The sequence below is a fragment of the Hydra vulgaris genome, chromosome 02 (assembly GCF_038396675.1).
Source record: "Hydra vulgaris chromosome 02, alternate assembly HydraT2T_AEP".
In the NCBI taxonomy this organism is placed as follows: domain Eukaryota; kingdom Metazoa; phylum Cnidaria; class Hydrozoa; order Anthoathecata; family Hydridae; genus Hydra; species Hydra vulgaris.
In genome coordinates, this window is record NC_088921.1 from 52,916,207 (window position 1) to 52,934,500 (window position 18,294).

General features: G+C 24.5%; 1 protein-coding gene across 1 annotated transcript in view; it reads left to right on the plus strand.

The window, feature by feature from the left end:
* LOC100200253 (GTPase-activating protein and VPS9 domain-containing protein 1) overlaps positions 1-18,294 on the plus strand; it is a 54,597-nt gene that overhangs the window by 28,348 nt on the left and 7,955 nt on the right. Inside the window, exons 6-12 of the mRNA XM_065791351.1 lie at positions 5,031-5,256; positions 5,398-5,535; positions 5,668-5,802; positions 8,140-8,269; positions 9,934-10,000; positions 10,086-10,200; positions 10,462-10,534. Coding sequence (XP_065647423.1) covers positions 5,031-5,256; positions 5,398-5,535; positions 5,668-5,802; positions 8,140-8,269; positions 9,934-10,000; positions 10,086-10,200; positions 10,462-10,534 — 884 coding nt within the window. The remainder of the gene's footprint in view (positions 1-5,030; positions 5,257-5,397; positions 5,536-5,667; positions 5,803-8,139; positions 8,270-9,933; positions 10,001-10,085; positions 10,201-10,461; positions 10,535-18,294) is intronic.

The following is an 18,294-nucleotide window of genomic DNA, read 5'->3' on the forward strand; positions in this document are numbered from 1 at the left end:
TTGAGGTCACCCTTTAAGAAAACAAGCCATCTGGTGCCGATGAACAACCATGAGGTTTACCCCTGTGTTGTATTACCAAGTATGTGGTTGGGTTTGAACTCTATTCTTCTTGCTTAAAATGCAGGCTTTTTCGCATCTTTAATGTTAGTCTTAAAAAACTTTGTGTGAAAATAATACTATGTAACACAATTTTTGTTTTTTAAATTTATATCTAAATATATCTTATATCTAAAGAATGTGGAAAAACAACTGTATTGAGCACCAACTGATTTTATGACCACCGCACAAATAAAAAGTTCTTTTTTGAGACAGAACATGAAAAACTTATTTTTGTTTTTCAGACTGGTAAGAATTTTTCAATTTTCAGACTGGTAAGAAGCAATGATTGCTTATTGAATAGATATAGATAATAATATTAGTCAAAAAGCTTCAGAAATAAGTAGATTTTTTTAGATTTGCAAATGTACTGTGAATCACTTTCACAAAGTAGTCCCCCATCATGTTTTCGTTGTATTCTTGATAAGAAAGTCCACAAAAATTTTTTATGATTGGTCACTTTGCTCGTCTAAGTATGCTCCCATGTTAAATGTATCGAGATTAGTGTTGATGGACTTTCTGTGTCATTCTGCAACCCATTTTGGAGTAATTAATTATAAGAATTTTAAACCAATTCCCCATAACTTCCATACTTGAGATTACCAGGAAACCATAAGCAACAGCAACAAAACTGTTCCAAGCCACTCTCTCTGTACTGCTCAGGAGCTTTGTGAACTTGTCATATTTTATGATCTTAAATCCATAATCTGAAAAAAACCTTAGCCTGGGACAGCTTGGGAAATAGATCTTGGGTTTACTTAAAAAGTGCAGACTCCTTGTAAAAATTAAAGGCAATTGATTGATGTGCCTAACTTAATGTGTAGTTGTAGCATTTTCTGAGGTACTCTCTATGGCTCCCACTTTATATTCTTCTTGCTTACAGAGAACTCGGTTTGTTGTAGCTAGTCCTTTCTGTAATAGTGTGTCTCAGTGTCATGGCTGTCACAGAGGCAAAGAAAACATTTTGCAAAATTGTCTGGAAGGCCAATGAGGAATGACACCATTTTAAAGTCCACAATGACCTCCCAACTGTAGTCTTTATTTTTCAAGACACTTAGCAACATTTTGACACATCCTGTATTTAAATATTTTTTATGAATGCAAATACCATTTTAAATGTTTTGTATGAAAGCAAATACCTTGTAAAATATCTAGTATAGTATAGTATATCTACCGTTTATAATCTTTCTTTTTTTTATTTAATTTTTTATTTATTACACACATGATTTTTGCAACAAAAGTTAAACACTTAAAGAATTTCTAGTTTTAAAAGTTATCAGTCAATTTTATATTTCAAATAAAACTTGGTAAATATTAGTATTTTATAATTATATTATTTATAATTTCTGGAACTTAATAGTAGTTGCTTGCATCCTTGTTGCAAGCAATTATATATTTGTGGGTCCAAGTTTGATCAACCAAAGCTCATTCTCGCTAGACTTGTCATTCAACTAAGTCTCTTCTATTTACTGTATCTGTCTCCGCATCCTCTAAAAACTTTTAATTGTCAAGTTTATTTTCTTCGCACTTCATCTCTTTAGAACTCTCTCCCATCTTCATGTTTTCCTGGCTCATACAACCTACAACTTTTCAAGTCTTCTGTCAACTGTTTCCTTGCTCTTTAATTCTGTTGCTTGTTTTCTAGTAACTTCCAACTTAATAGTAGTTGCTTGCATCTTTGTTGAAAGTGAATCAGATTTTTTTTTAAAAAAAAACTGAATAAAAAAAAACAAGCAGGTTAAATAAATTAATAAAATATCACAAAAAGCCTTTCAATTTGAAACCTGAAAATACAAACTTGTTTTTCCTAACAAATTTTAATCTGCATAATTTAAATTAGTTTTTTTTACAGCTATGAAAAGATTTTTTTAAAAAAAGCTTTAAATTTTTAAAAAATTGTTATGTGTGGTTTAGTAAGTACAATGGAAAATTTTATTAATATTAAGGCGTTCATCTTAATATTTTTTGCTGAATGTCTATATTCTGTTTAAGTTTCCTCTTTTAACTTTACCCTGTTTAAATTTACCACGAACATTTTTAAGCTGGCAGACATGATTTTAAAACATAATTTTTATTTGCAGTAAATATTATGTTTTAAAATTTTAATTGAAATAAAACTAGCAATCAAACATTTTGTTTTAATTTTAGATAAAATAATTATAATAAAAACAGCAAAACAAAAGTTTTATTTTATTTCTTATAAGATTATTAAAATTTAAAAAATGAATGTTTTAATTAAATTATAATTTAATTAATTTTAACAGCTCAAATATGACAACAGTATTCCATACAGGGATGAATATGAGATTTGTAGAGGTAGACAAAAAATGGAATCAGGAGTAAGAAAATGGTGAGCACAATAAAGAGAAGCATTTATAACAGGTGATAACTTTGCAATTGGTTTTATATACATTTTCTATGAAAGGTCAGTAGTGAATGGTAAAAAGATATAGAGAAGACTCAGTGTGAGGGTTGTCATTCATCAATTGTGATATCAATAATCTCACAATAGTTGTTTACAACTGAGTTTTTTTTGGAGTTAAATTAACAAGCCCCTGCTGTTACAGATTCAAGATCGACTGCCTGATTTAAGCTTGAAAAAGACTGAAGTTTTTTAATGTAAGAGAGCAAAGGTCAGATTTTCTTCTCGAGTGGTTGCGCCTATGTAGCATTATGAAATCTGTTTTATTAAATTGTGATAGTCAGTCAATATTATTGTTTCCTTTACTAACTTGAAAATTATTATAAGTTTCTCAGAAATAAAAACCAATGTTATACATGATTAGTTGTTTAAAAGTAAACAAAGTATGCGTACATTGCATTGATTATAATTAATTATTAGATAAAAACTCATGGTAATTTAAAGTATTTAAAGCAATGTGCATATTTCTGTGTTAACTTCCACTGTTTTATTTGAAAGAAACATAAGAAAATTTATATAACATGCGATTATATAATTTATTTAATTGCATTATTTAAATTAATCAGGGCCTTATTTGTTTAACTAATTTATTTAACATGAAGTTATATTGTTTATTTAATTTATTTAACATGCAGTTATATAATTTATATATTTGGATTTTTTCAATTAATCAGGGCCTTACTTGTTACTTATCTAAATACAAAAATGAGAATAATTGATACAATTTTGTTTAATAGTTTGATTAAATTCTATTTATTGTAAACATAAAATTTTGAGTTATGTAAATTCTAAACAATTAAACAGTTTTAAAAGTGTTAAACTCATTTATTCAAGGTTTAGTTACAAAATAAAATTATTTTAAATAATTTGATGTTTTTGCTTAAAATTTTTATACTTGGTAACATTTTTAGTCACAAAGAACAAGTAAAACAAATTAAATTTGTAAATAAAGTCATATATTTAAAAAGTTATATTTTAATCAATTACTTTAATAAAGAAATATCTTATAAAAATATACTAAAATAAAATTTAAAAAGCTGTTAAAATGCTAAATCAATTAAAAAATTTTTCAAGAAAACTTCAGGATGTTTGAATAAAGAAATGCGATGAAACATAAAATAATACTTTTCTGGTATTTTCTTATGTCATTTGCAAGTTAAGCAGTTTGATTATAACTGAAATAAAGGCTGAACAAAGTTGAAGGTAACCTAAACGGAATTAATGAAAACTGAAAAAACTCTTAAAGCAAAGAAACAACTCCAAACAAAAATGTATTGGAATTTCATTTCATAGCAAGTGAATCAAAATGAAATAAAAACAAATTGAACTGGACTTAGCTAAGAAAAAATAAAATATTACAATGTTCACTGAAAATAAAAAAAACTATTATTCACTGCCCAGATAGTTGTTTACTTCACTACCCATGTAGTTCTTTACTTATATCTGTGGATTATTAGTTTTGTGTAACTCTTGTTTTATCTAGTTTTTAGAGTGATCATACCATTAGACTGTATAAGAAAAAAAAAGTTATTCAAGTGTTATCAATAGAAATTTAAAATTAAAGAAACATGATATTTAAAAAACCTTAAGCATTTGTTATTTCTATTTTTTGATGATTCAGAACTGTCTCAGGTGTAAGCTACCCCAGGTCGGAGCAGCAGGTTGGATCAGCTTTGAACATTTTCATGCTCATTATAGAAATAAGAATACTGATTTTATTTTCATTTAAAATTTATACACTTTTTAATATATTTATTTTTAATAGTTTAAAAAGTTTATACAATTTAATTCTTTAATCATCTAAATCTTTTTTTTTTTAGTGTTTAGAAGAAAAAAAGTTTGTGTAAATAAAATATTGATTTATAAAAATATTTTTTGAATGCCTCTTGGAAACACTAGTAATAATAAATGCAAATCTGAGGATAAGTTTATTACCACCGCTACATAAGTTATGATTACACAAAAGCAATGTTTTTTCTTTATCTTATACCCCCTATGATTTTATAATTATTCATTATAAATATTGATATATCTATGCATAAGTATGTTTGTTTAAAAGTAAGTTAAACTTTTGTATTTAATGAAGATTTATAGTTACTTATGTGTCCTGTTTTGTTTTAGGTATACTTTAGCAATAAAATTACTGTTGACTATGATTTGTGTATAAGCTTTTTCTTCTTAAAATAAATCTGTGTTTATTCTGAACATCTGTTCGTTTGTCTTTGATTTATTACTTATCCTCCTATATATAAAATTTTTTTTCAATAAAAATGTTTCATATTTCTCTGTAGGCTTTCATTGCTCAGTCTAGTTCAAGCACCCCAGATTACCTGCATCAAATATAACAAAAAAAAAATTTTTTTAAATTTTTAAATCTGCTCCATTCTTTCTTGAGATTTGAGAAAGTATCTAACAAAATTTAAGTGTTTTTTAGAAGTGCATTGAAATAGAAAGTGTATATAGTAGGGTTAATGTCGCAGGGCACATTATTTTTAAGTGTGTTAATTTTTAGATGCTGGTGAAGCTATTCTTGCAAAATACAGATCAATGGCATCCTTACCAGTGTCACATGATGCTGATTCCAATTTTAGCTCTTCCCCAATGTCAAGTCATATGGAAGGAGCAATTGATGTATGCAGAGAAGAGCTGGCTATTTTTGATAATGAATTTAAATTTTCAGATGCTAAAAAAAAATTGCGTATGGTTTTGTGTACAACAGATCAAATTACACTGCCTAGGTTGGTTGCTAGGTTAAATATTGCCTTGATCATTCAAAGTTTTTTTTTTCTTCCTTCTAAAGTTTATTTTATAGGTTTGCTTTTTTTTCTTGATTATTTTCTTTAGAAATGAGAGAAATTATATAAATCCTTCATTTACAGTAAGGCCACAAGCTTTGATCAGTTGTTGTTGACAATGCTACAGGCAAAACTAGCTGAGGCAATCAACCTTCAAGATAGATTTTCTGTAGCACAATTGCATGAAACACTTCGTAGCATTAAGCAACTACCCCAAGGAAGGTTATCCAATGCTTACATAATGTTGAATGTATTTTAAAATTGTGTTATATTTTATTTTATATTATTATATATTGTAATGTTATATTTTATTTTAAAACAAGAAATAAATAATTATGTCAACTGTTATTTCAGCTGTGACCAGTTAGTTACACAATTGGAAGCTGAATACGAGGAACGCTCAAAATATATTTCATATTTAATCAAAAGTAAACAAGGTTTACTATCAACAATATCTTTCTTAGAACAATTAACTACAAAGTTACAAAGGTAAGTCATTATAATTTTACATATAGCATATTTTCTTACATTTTAATTTTTAGAAGATATTCTATTTTTATATAGTATACTTTTTTTATATGGTTTATATATAGTTTTTATATAATATATATTTTTTATTTTTTCATTAAAATATATAGTTTTATCATTAATTTTTTATCATTATTATTTTTATCATTTTAGCATTAAATTTTATCATTAAAATATATAGTTTTTATATAATATACATTTTTCTTTCATTTTAAATTTTTAGAAGTTTTTCATTTTTTCATTTGTTTTGAATAAAAGAATCTAGAAAGTTTTAAAGTTGTCTATATAAAATGTTTGTAGCTTTTAAATTATATTTATGTTTTCAATATATATCAGGATGGTATATATTAACAGGCATTGACAGGAAACGAGACACACTCCCCTAAAATGGTTTACGGGAGCAATTTATGGCTCTCGCAAAGTATAATTTTCTCTCTCAAAAGTATTATTATCATTGTAACTAAAATGAAAAATACAAATTCATTTATATAAAAAAAAAAAAAAAATTGCATAATAAACTGCAATGCTTTTTAAAAGGCAACTTTTTTTGTTGTTGCAACAACAACAAAAAAGTTCAAAAAGAGCGCCTATTTAAATGCAAATGTTTTTGATTAAATTGGACTAACTGATAAATATAAAATTATATACTCTAAATTATATTCATAAAATATAAAATCATTTAAACTGATAAAAAATAAAATTATTACACTCAAAGTTATTGTATTATAATTTTTATTTTATATATATATTTTATATATTAATTACATAAATATATTATTCACTTTTAGTGTGTGATTTTTGATTGTTGTAATTATTACAATAAGACAATTTAAAACAGTTTTTTATAAGCAATAAAAACCTTTATTGCTATTTGTCAAATTTTTCATCAAATAAGAAATGTTGTTAATAAATAAATGGATAGCTAATGTGAAAACCTAAAGACAACGCCCAAAGAAAATTTTTTCAAAGAAAACCAAAAGCTCTTGAAAGAAGCTGTTTAGAGGAGCAGCTCTAAACCATGGCTTGCCAGGTTTGTTTTAGAACGGCTTTTCTCTGCTCTCACACTCATTTACTCCCACCGAGGCCTGTGTTAAAATATTTATTTCGAACTCACCTTGGTGGGACAACCCCAAGGTGAGGATGCAAGTTTTAAAAGCTTAGTTGATAAGTTTTCGCATAAATTTTGAATAAAAATTTATTATTGGTGACATCTGTAAACAGTTAAATTAGATTAAATGTTATAAAGTGTGTTGGGGCATTAAGTTCAAGACAGGTATTGCCCTAACATTATTTATAACATTTAATTCTTTTTAGTTTGTGTGACCTGTTTTAAGAAGAAAATTAACTGTTAGAAATTTTATCTGGTGTCTGACATTTTATGTAATATTTAAAACTGTTACAGGCAAAAAAAAAGTTTGTATTGGTTTTAATAACACACTTACATTGCTTCATTACCTCTTTTGTTTTTTCTTGTAATCTTTGTAATTCTAATTAAAGAAAATAATTTTTGTCACAAATTTTCACTTAGTTTAGTATAATAGTTGACACAACTGTTTTTTTTAAACAACAGTTGTGTCAACTATTATACAAATCTCAATATTTTTTTTTAACATAATTTTTTTTTCTTTTATATCTAAATTTTTTTTCTACATATTATTATATATTTTTTTTTCTATATAAATTTTTTTTTTTGCATATCTAATTTATTTTACCTATCAAATTTACATATATTTTCTACAATATTTTATATGCATATGGTTACATATATGCATTAAATTTTTTATTTTTTTATTTTTAACAGAATTAACTAAGTTTTTTTTTGTTTTAAATAAAAAATGCCTAATGTGACTTAATGTGACTTATGACATCATAAAATTGTTTTTATTTTTTTATGCACATTACTTTTTTTAAATATCGCAATGTAATAAATTAATGCAGTTCAAAAAGTTAAAAAAAAAAACGGTTTCGAAGTTTATTATTTGAGTATATTACAAAATGTTTTTGTTTTAATTTTTTTTTTCTATAATTATTAAATAAATTTAGTATTACATTTTTTTAAAAATATTTAATATAAAAGTAATTTCTTTCTTTTTCTCGTATAAATAAATTATATATGTGTAATATTAAAATATAAATTAAAATAATTTTTCAAAATATTGTTTCTTAAATTTCTGCTTTAAGAAACCAAAAAAAAAAAAATTGTGACAAAAATAAGCTATTTTTTTTAATAAAAAATAAATTAAATTTATTAAATTTGTAAATAGCGCTTATGTGTAATTTTAGGATATTTTTTTTTAGGGATAAAACAATCTGCAGCAAGTATTTTACAACTTTAGCTGTACGATTGTTCTTAGAAACGCCTGTCAGAAAACATCAAATTGCTGTGTTTTCACAAAAGTTTGCGTCTAATAAAATGCTTGATGAAAAGGTTTTGTTTTATTTTTATATTAATTTTTTTTTTCTTCCTAATTTTTATGTTTATACCTAGTAAATACCTAGTTATACCTAGTTATATCTAGTAAACAAATTGTGTTTATTTTTTAATTTTTACTTTGGCAATTCGCTATCTGTCAAAACTGGTCTATATTGTTCAACCTTGATTTTTTCACTTTTTGGAATAAATGTTTTTTCATAGGGTTTTCTTTGCTCTAATTTTAATTATTATAATGACCTAAAAAATCTATTGAGTATGATGTATGGTTAAACTCATATCATCATGTCATACATAGATGTCATATCATAAAGTATTTAAATGGTGTTGACTGGATACGTTGGATACCAGATGGTATCCAACCAGTACCAGATTTATGTTGGATACCAGCTGGGTATTAATAGATTCAATAGATAGTTTGAATAGTACAATCTGGGTGGTCTTTTAAACCACAATATTTGTTACGAAATGTGAAAAAAAAAAAAGACTTCAGTGTAATATTTTCACTTAGGGTAGTCAAATCTGGTCATTTGAAGTGATCTACTTTTAAGTATAGAATAGTCAAATATTTTTTTGTTCAACTAAGTTTATTTGCTTAAAAAATTTTTTTTTATGACATAAAAATATTAAAAAAACAAAGACATTCATAAAAGTAACTTAAAAGTCAAACCTTGGTCAAAAATTTATGCCAAATGAAGCTTATTTTTATGTAGTCTCTAAATGGGTTGTAAAAATATATATTTACCAATTTCAAATTATTTTAACTCTAATGGTGTCATTTTTTTTTTATAAATATTAAGCAATCATTTATTTTAGTATTATATATTCTTATTATATAAAATAGGTTATATTTTTTACATATGTAATATATGTGTAAGAATATAAGTATAGAAATTATATGAACATAAGCTGAAACTCAACTTCATAAACTGGCTCCCTAAAACTCAACTCAGACCTTTTATAAAATTCTGTTTTGTTTTTTTTAATCAGAGTTTTTATAAGTGCTACCACCCACCTATGTTGACTTAAATCTGCAACAGTATATACATATATGAATTTTATGTGTATGTAAATGTAAATTCGTATATGTATGTATGTATGTATGTATGTATGTATGTATGTATGTATGTATGTATGTATGTATGTATGTATGTCTGTCTGTATGTATGTATGTATGTATGTATGTATGTATGTATGTATGTATGTATGTATACGCAAATATCTTTGCATACTTAGCTTTGCATAAAATTTTTCATTGATGATGTCATACTGATATGGCCATCTGAAGTGGTTTCAGTACATACATTGACTGAGTTTTGATACTAGATATGAAGGATTTTTAATATACAAGTAGTTGTTTTTTTTTTCATTATTCTTTTTTTTCCTCAAGTTAAATTAAAACTTCAAGTGTTAAAAACTAAAATCATTAAAGGAAATTTTAAAAATAGATTTTGAATTTAGTGAAATAAAACATAGTGAAAGTCAATCATAATGGCTTTAATCTTTTTGTTAAAAAAAACATTGCAGTTAAGTAACTTTTAAAACTAAAAAAATAAATAAATAAATAAAGTTGTTGGCTTTAATTAAAGGTCATTAAAATACTTCAAAGGTTTTTTTTTTTTCACCATTGTCACTCTATCTCAATTTTTTTTTAACCTTAGTCTGCTCTTTTAAATGAATTACTTGAAGAATTAAATTCCGATATACTAAAAGATTCCACATGGAAGTGTAAGTTTTTTTAATTCAATGTGTATTTATATTAAATAATTATAAATATGATTAAATTTTTTTAAAAGCAATTTTTTAAATCCAGATTGTACTGATGAGCAGTTATCTGATGCAGAAAAGGCAATTGAAAGAGCAATTATAAGTCGAATTTACAAAGATGCCTTTTATCCTTTTAGTGCTGCTGACATTGAAAATGACAAGTATATATACTTTCGTGGTATTTTTTTAGATTAACTTTAATAGGTAAACTCTAATACCTAGTTGAACTAAATTTTTATAATTAAAAAAAACTAAAGCTAAATTTTTAACCTGTAAAATAAATTTATTATATCATCTGTTAGAAGTTGTACTCCTTAAATTGAGATTATATTAATTGAATTTGAAATTGTTTGTACAAACTTATTATTGATATATAAAAAAATATTGTTATGTCAATATGAAATATATGCTTACTTTATTAGGATATTTCATGAGAATATTAAAGGCTTAGCAAACATTGTTACTTTATCACATCCTACTTTGCAAATTCCCAAGGTATTATTTTGTTTAACATTATTTGTATTTAAATTTAATTAGGATTATAAATAGATTACTGAGAAAGAAAAATTACTAAATTGATGAAAATTGTATATAATTAGAAAATAAAAATTAGTTAATGATAATTAAGAAAAAATGTGTCATAAACTTTAAAAACAGTTATGTGGCTTATAAAAGATATAATAATATGTAAGAAATTAATGTGGTTACGTGTACATGCATCAAACTTTTTGATTTTTTAGCTGTATGATTATTGAGCATTATGTTCCAATTATAGGATGCTATTTTAATCCCTATCAAAGATAAGTTGTTAAAGACATCCTCAAGACAAGTTGTGTTCATATCTGAAAAAATCCTTAAAAAGTTTTATGTTTATACACTTTCCAAAACAAATTATTTATGGAGATATTACCAAAAAACTTTATGATTTTTAACAACATTTTTTTTACTCTAGTTTTGATTTAAAAAAGTAAGTTTTGATTTAAAAAAAAAAAAGTAAATACTGGTCTGGTTAATGTGCTTTTGTAGTTAGTAAATGATGTCAATACAAAATAGTTCTATAAATATTGTAAAATCGAGTTATAAACGTTATGCTATATTTGGATTTTCTCTTTTGCAATTACTTTGCAAACCAAATAAATAAAATTCAATAGAAAATATATGATTCTTCTAATTAATAATATTATAAAATTTAATTTAATAAATTTAACTTTTAATTTATTCACATGCTTTATTAAACTTATTCAAATTAAAAACTATTTAAAGATATAAAACATTTATTGATGAAAAATTAAATATTTTGTTCTTTATTACAATGTTTAAGATACAAATACAAAAAAACAACAGAAAAATTACAAGTGAAGGTATCGTAAAAATAAATAAAAAATAAATAAAAAATAAATAAAGAACGCGGATACTCAAATAAGACCATTAGATCTTGTCAATGAGTACCGCTGATGAAGAACTTGAAACTTAAAATTTATACAAAGTATAAAAATCGTTATACAAATAAATGAAATCGTTAAGATTAAAAAATACTTTTACAACTAGTAAGTATAAATAAACAAAAAATATACAAGTATTTGATATAATAAATAAAAAGAAAGCAGACACTCGCAGTATACCATCAATTCTTCGTAAAGTACCGCTCATAAATTTAAAAATCTCATAAAAATCAAATGCGTACATACAAGTGTATAAAGTGTAAAAATCAAATGCATACATACAAGTGTATAAAGCACAAGAAAAATTTAAGTGCATTTATATACATATTTAGTTACATCACTGCATAAAAAATAAAAAAGTAAATTATTCAATGTTTAAAAATACAAAAATATATCATCAATAGACAAAATGATTTTCTTAAGCTTTTTTTTGAATGAGAGGTAACTCCATTCCAAAGAAAAATCAAAATGTTTTAAAACTATTTTATTCCAAAGAGAAGCTCTACGAAATGAAATGCATGATTTTCCAAAATTAGTTTGAAAAAATGGTTTACAAATTAAATTATCATTTCTTAAGTTATATTTATTTTTATCTTTTAAAGTATATAAATTATGGAAGGCAACTGGGTTGGAGTTAGTTTTACATTTGTAAATAAAACAAAGAATATTAAAAACATTTAGCTGATATATATAAAGAATTTTCATTTCAAATAAGGCTTGGCATGAGTAAATCTATCTTTAAAGTTAATAAGACAAGCCTCATGCTTTTGTTGACGATAAAGAGGCCTATGTTTGGATTTACTAACTCTACACCAAGCAATATTTGCACAGTTTAAATGACAATGGATAAAGGAGTAATATAATTAAGTTAAATTTTATTTAAAGCACTTTTATACAATATTCCTATACCTTTAGCAACTTTATTACCCAATAATTCTATGTAATATTTTCAATTAAGGTTTTCATTGATATAGATACCCAAAAAGTTTGTATTAATTACTCTTTTTATTAGAATTTTGTCAATAAAAAGTAATAGTAAATTGCAAGGCAGAAGTTTTTTTGTTTTTAAAACTGGATGAAAAAGTATCCAATTAGTTTTTTCAACATTAAGTGAAAGCTTGTTTATTTGAAACCATTGAGAAGTTTTTGTTAGTTTGATATTCATATTTTGAAATAATGTTGTAATATTGTTATCAGATAAAAAGAGGTTAGTGTCATCTGCAAACATGACAGCAATCAAGTTCGAAGTTTTATGTAAATCATTGATGTAAATGAGAAAGAGAAGGGGCCCAAGTATAGAAGCCTAGGGATTACCACAGGTTATATTTAATAGATTGGATGGGTTAGTTAAATTACTATGAACAAACTGTTTACGGTTACTAGCATTTAAGTAACAGTAAAATATTTCTTTTGATTCCATAATATTCAAGCTTTTTTAGGAGAGTTTTATGATCAATTGTATCAAAAGCTTTTGATAAATCTATGAAAACTCCCAACGTGAATTGAGAATTTTCAAAAGATTCAAAAGTATTGCAATTAGTTTGGATTATTGCATGTTCTGTTGAGTTATTTTTTTGAATCTGTATTGATTAACACATAGTATATTATTTGAAGAAAGGTGATTATAAATTACGTTATATAAAATTCTCTCTAAAACTTTAGAAAAACAGACAAAACAGAAATTGGGCGATAATTAGAAATTGGTTGCATCACCAGCTTTGAAAATTGGAGTCACTTTAGCTATTTTTAGAAAATCAGGAAAAACACTCTGTTTTATTGAACAATGTAAAACTTTAAATAGTACATCTTTTTGGGGTTCATAAGACTCGATGACAACATTACCATGGCCAGCTAATTTATTACACTTAAGCATCTTAAAAGATTGCTCAAAATCTTCGTAAAATAATTTATAAGATGTTAAGATCGAAGTAATTGAAAAATCATACTCATCTATTTTATTAGTCACAAGAGGAATTTTATTAGCTAGATTAGGGCCAACAGAAACAAAAAATTTATTTAATACACTACTTATTACAGTTGGATCAGAGGAAAATTCATCATTAATTTTTATAGTTTTAAGCAGTGAGCATGGTTTTATTTTTTGCATGCCAGTAAGTTCTCTAAGAATTTCCCGTGTATGTTTACTATTATGTTTGATCGTCTCAAGTAAATTTGAGTGGTACAATTTTTTAAAATTTTTCCTTTATTTTTCAAATTTTGTGGCATAATTTTTATAAAGAATCTTACTTTCGGTTGTTTTGGTTTTTAAGTATTTCATATATAATTTTTGCTTAATTTTAGAAGATCTTCTAAGATCTTTTGTGATCCATGGTGACATTAAACTCTTGGTTTTTTTTATTTAATATACATTTCGGAAAGTTTGTGTCATATTTCATAATTTTTTTTAAAGAAAGCGTCATAAAATTGATTAGTGTCTGTATATACTTTAATTTGATTCCAATGAAACAGAGATAACTGCTCTTTAAAAGATTTTAAATTTGCTGCGGTAAAAAAGTGTTTTGAAAAACTTGTTTTCTGTTGGGACATTTTTTCTGTGGCAATTAATCGAGATAAAAATGGGGAAGTGATCTGAGATGTCGCCTAAAATTATACCTTTTTTTAGAGATTTATTAAAAATATAATCTCTTATGATATTGTCAATTAAAGTAGCTGAAGTTGAAGTTTATATATATATATATATATATATATATATATATATATATATATATATATATATATATATATATATATATATATATAAATATACATGTATATATATAAATAAATATATATATATATATTTATTTATATTTTATATATATACATATATATATATAAATAAATATATAAATATGTTGGCTTATTAATTAATATAAATATACATATATATATATATATAAATAAATATATATAAATATATATATATATATTTATATTTTATATATATACATATATATAAATAAATATATAAATATCTTGTCTTATTAATTAATATAAATATACATATATATATATATATATATATATATATATATATATATATATATATATATATATATATATATATATAAATAAATATGTTGGCTTATTAATTAATATAAATATACATATATATATATATATATATATATATATATATATATATATATATATATATATATATAAATATATAAATATATAAATATATATATATTTATTTATATTTTATATATATACATATATATATAAATAAATATATAAATATCTTGGCTTATTAATTAAAGGAATTGCCTCATGTTCAAATACATCATTATAAAATTTATTAAATCCACAATTGGTGTGGTATTGAAAACTATCCAAATTAATGTCACCTATTAAATAGTATAATTTTTTTTCTTGACTGCTTTTTCTTAAAATATCATTATTAAATATATTAAAATTTCCAATTTGAGCTGAAGGTGGGCGATAGCAACAACTTAAAATTAAATTTTTGTTTTTTGTGGTTATGATTTCAGTTGTTAAAACCTCTTTGTCGTCATCAAAATTACTCATGTCAGGTCTCATAATATACCTCAAACATTCTTTAATATAAATTATTAAACTACCGCCTCGCTTTTTATTTTTACACTCTAAAGAAATTTTATTAAAACCTGGTAAACAGTTGATGTAATTTCCGTTAGAAATTACATCAACAGAGCTACACCAAGTTTATGACATGCAAATTAAGCTAAAAAAACTAAGAGATTTATTCATATTTATACAAAATTTTTTTGATATGCTTCTTTTAATAATATGCAAAATGTTTAGGTTTTTGGGATTAAGAAATTTTTTTATATTATTGGAATAATAATAGGAGCAGTTGCATAGTAAAGCACCGGCTCCGATAAAATAATTTAATTGCAGTATTCATGGTTTTATAAAAAGTCATCAGTTTGAAAGAAATCAAAAGAGTTTAATTCATAATTGCTCAATTTATTCGAATCCATTTTTATTTTTAGATTATACCTTAGTTAATAAAAGAAATTTTTTTAAAAATCACGCGTTATTAGTTTGTTATAAATAACTTGTGCGTATTTACCTTTTTGCCTTTTTTTTGAACTCATTTTTCGCAAAAATCTTCATCTATAAAAAAACTTTTGATTCCAAAGTTCCATTTTTATGTACTTGTCAAGGATAGCTGATTTGTCTTTAAAATTTAAAAATTTCACAATGATTTTTCTGACTTTATTATTAATTTTTTCTTTTTTTCCTACTCAATGTGCTCGTTCAATAATAAAGTTTCCTTGAAGTTCAAGTTTGGTTTTAAGTATATCTTGGACTTTACTTTCGCAATCTTCCCAACTTTTGTTTTCTGATTCCTCAATTCCATTTATTCTCAAATTGTTTTGTCTACTTCTATCTTCTAGCTCTGCCAATTTTTCCTTCATGGATTCAGTTAGAATATTTTCTAAAATATTTGGTTTACTGTGATCAGGCTTTGCTTCTGCAAGTTCAACTAAAACTGTCATATTTATCACTTGTAAAATTGACAGATTTTTTTAAATCGTTAATTTCCAGTTTCAGAACTTTGTTTTTATCTTTTAAAGTATTCACTTGATTCTTCAAATTTTCAATTTTATTGTTAAAATTTTTTATAATTGTACAATCATGAAGTTCTAAAAAAATAAAGTTCTAAAATAAAGTTCTTTTAATTAAGCAATTGTAATATTTTTTGCCATTTTCGACTTCCTTGTTTGGGAAACAAGGAAGTCGAAAATGTTTTGAACAGTCGAAAAGTGTTTGAACAGGCAGTTCAAACACACCTGTTCGCAGTGAAAGTTTCGCGATGAATGAATCTATAATTTGTAATTTTATGAATATTTGAAAAAGGAAATATTTATAGGGTATGAAAAATCAAACCAACATTACACTTTAGTTTTTTAAACTAAACTTGATATTAATAATATTCTGGACTATTATTCGTATTAAAGTCTTGGTTCTAATTTATATAAAGTTAAGAAAAAATGTATTTATATCTAAACAAAAAACCTAAAATATCTGAACCTTAAAATATCTTAGCTCAAAAATTTATAGCTGTAAGAATAAATAAAACAATAACTACCCATAACACCTCAAAACTGAAATGAAGACTTCATTATGCAGTAGTGGTGTAGTGGTATAGTGTATAAAGTATAGCGATGAAGTGGTAGAGCGCTCGCTTTGTGAGTAAAAAGATCTGAGTTGGAGTCAACTTGTTTCTCCGCGCAACACCCTTGTTCACCAAAGTTTGTGTTTTGGAGTAATGTAATTTCTGGTTACTAGGATCAAAAATTATTTTTGCTTTGAATGTGTAGATTTCAAGTTTCTAGTTAACTGTTGACTTGTTGATTATTAAAGTAAATTTCAAATCGAAAATTTACTAAATTTAAACCATGTTTCAATAACAAAAATACAGAACTAAAGAAGTGAAGGATCTATATATAGCAATACATCATAGTTTGCATAAAATTTTTTTTATGGCGCACCCGGTAATGGATGTTAGCCAACTTTAAAAAACAATTCAATAAATGATCTTGTTCTTGATTACGCTGTATTCAGTTGGCCATTTGCAAAGCAAAAAGGGCATTAATAAATCAAAAGTTCTAGAATTAAGTAAAATTGATTTAAATAAAAACTAAATTACCCAGGCTTCTTATGTTGTTTCTCACTTAAATTCATAAACTGTTTGTGGTACTGACAACATTCTTATTACAATTTTACAAAAATACTTTCTTAAATGCTTTCTTAAATACTTTCCATTTAGCAATAGCTTAAGTAAACCTTGTTTTTCTAACTGCTAGAAAATGGTATCTGTGGCTTCAAATTTAAAAATCTCAGGAATTTGCTGAATTTGTCACTTCCAACTATTGCTCAATCATCCTTCCTATTTTTTATAAGCAGGATATTTGAGCCATTAATAAACTTCTAATACTTCATCTTGAAATATATTTTATTAATTTCATTTTTCTAAATAATAGTTTTTTAAAAATTGTATCAAAACATCAAAGTGAAGCTAATTGATCCTGAAGAAGAAATACCCTCTTATATACAAAAACATGCGTGTAATGAATGTACCATTAGTTAATTTTCATTGCACAGCCCAGGTTTCTTTTTATAAGCATTGCATTATATAATTTGATTACAATTTAAACAATTATAACAGACATATATAAATATGCTATGCTTTTTATTTGTAATGAATTAACACAAATCTATATATCCTTTAGCGAAATGGTGAAACTCTCTGCTTTTTGTGCTCTTCACAAAGCTTAAAAGCAAAATATGCACGTTCACATATTAGACAAATATATTCAAAATATAAATTTTATAAATATATTAGACAAATATATTTTTATAAAAACTTGCTTTAATTAACTAAATAGCAAATTTCTTTGTTTAGCAAAGAAGGCAAAATTACTCAAAACAGTGTGTTAAAAACATAGCTTTCAAAGATATTAAGACTTTCTTAGTAAAACATTAGAAAAAGATATAAGTAAAAATAAAATATAACAAAAGACTGTAGCTGGTCATTCTCAAAAGTTATTCTTAATAAATACATAAAACAACTACAGTTCAAAGCATAGAACAAGCAACAGCCTAAAAAGTAAAACAACTTAATAAAGAGACGAAAAGCTCAGTGTCAAATATATATATATATGAATAGCTACGACAATATATACGACATACGAAAAGCTCAAAACACACATGAATAAGCAGCAACAGCCAGTAAGACATAAATTAGAATAATTTTTAAATATCTTTTGAGTCACAAAAAAGCTCTCACATAAAATAGAAATAAATTTTTAATTGTTTTAA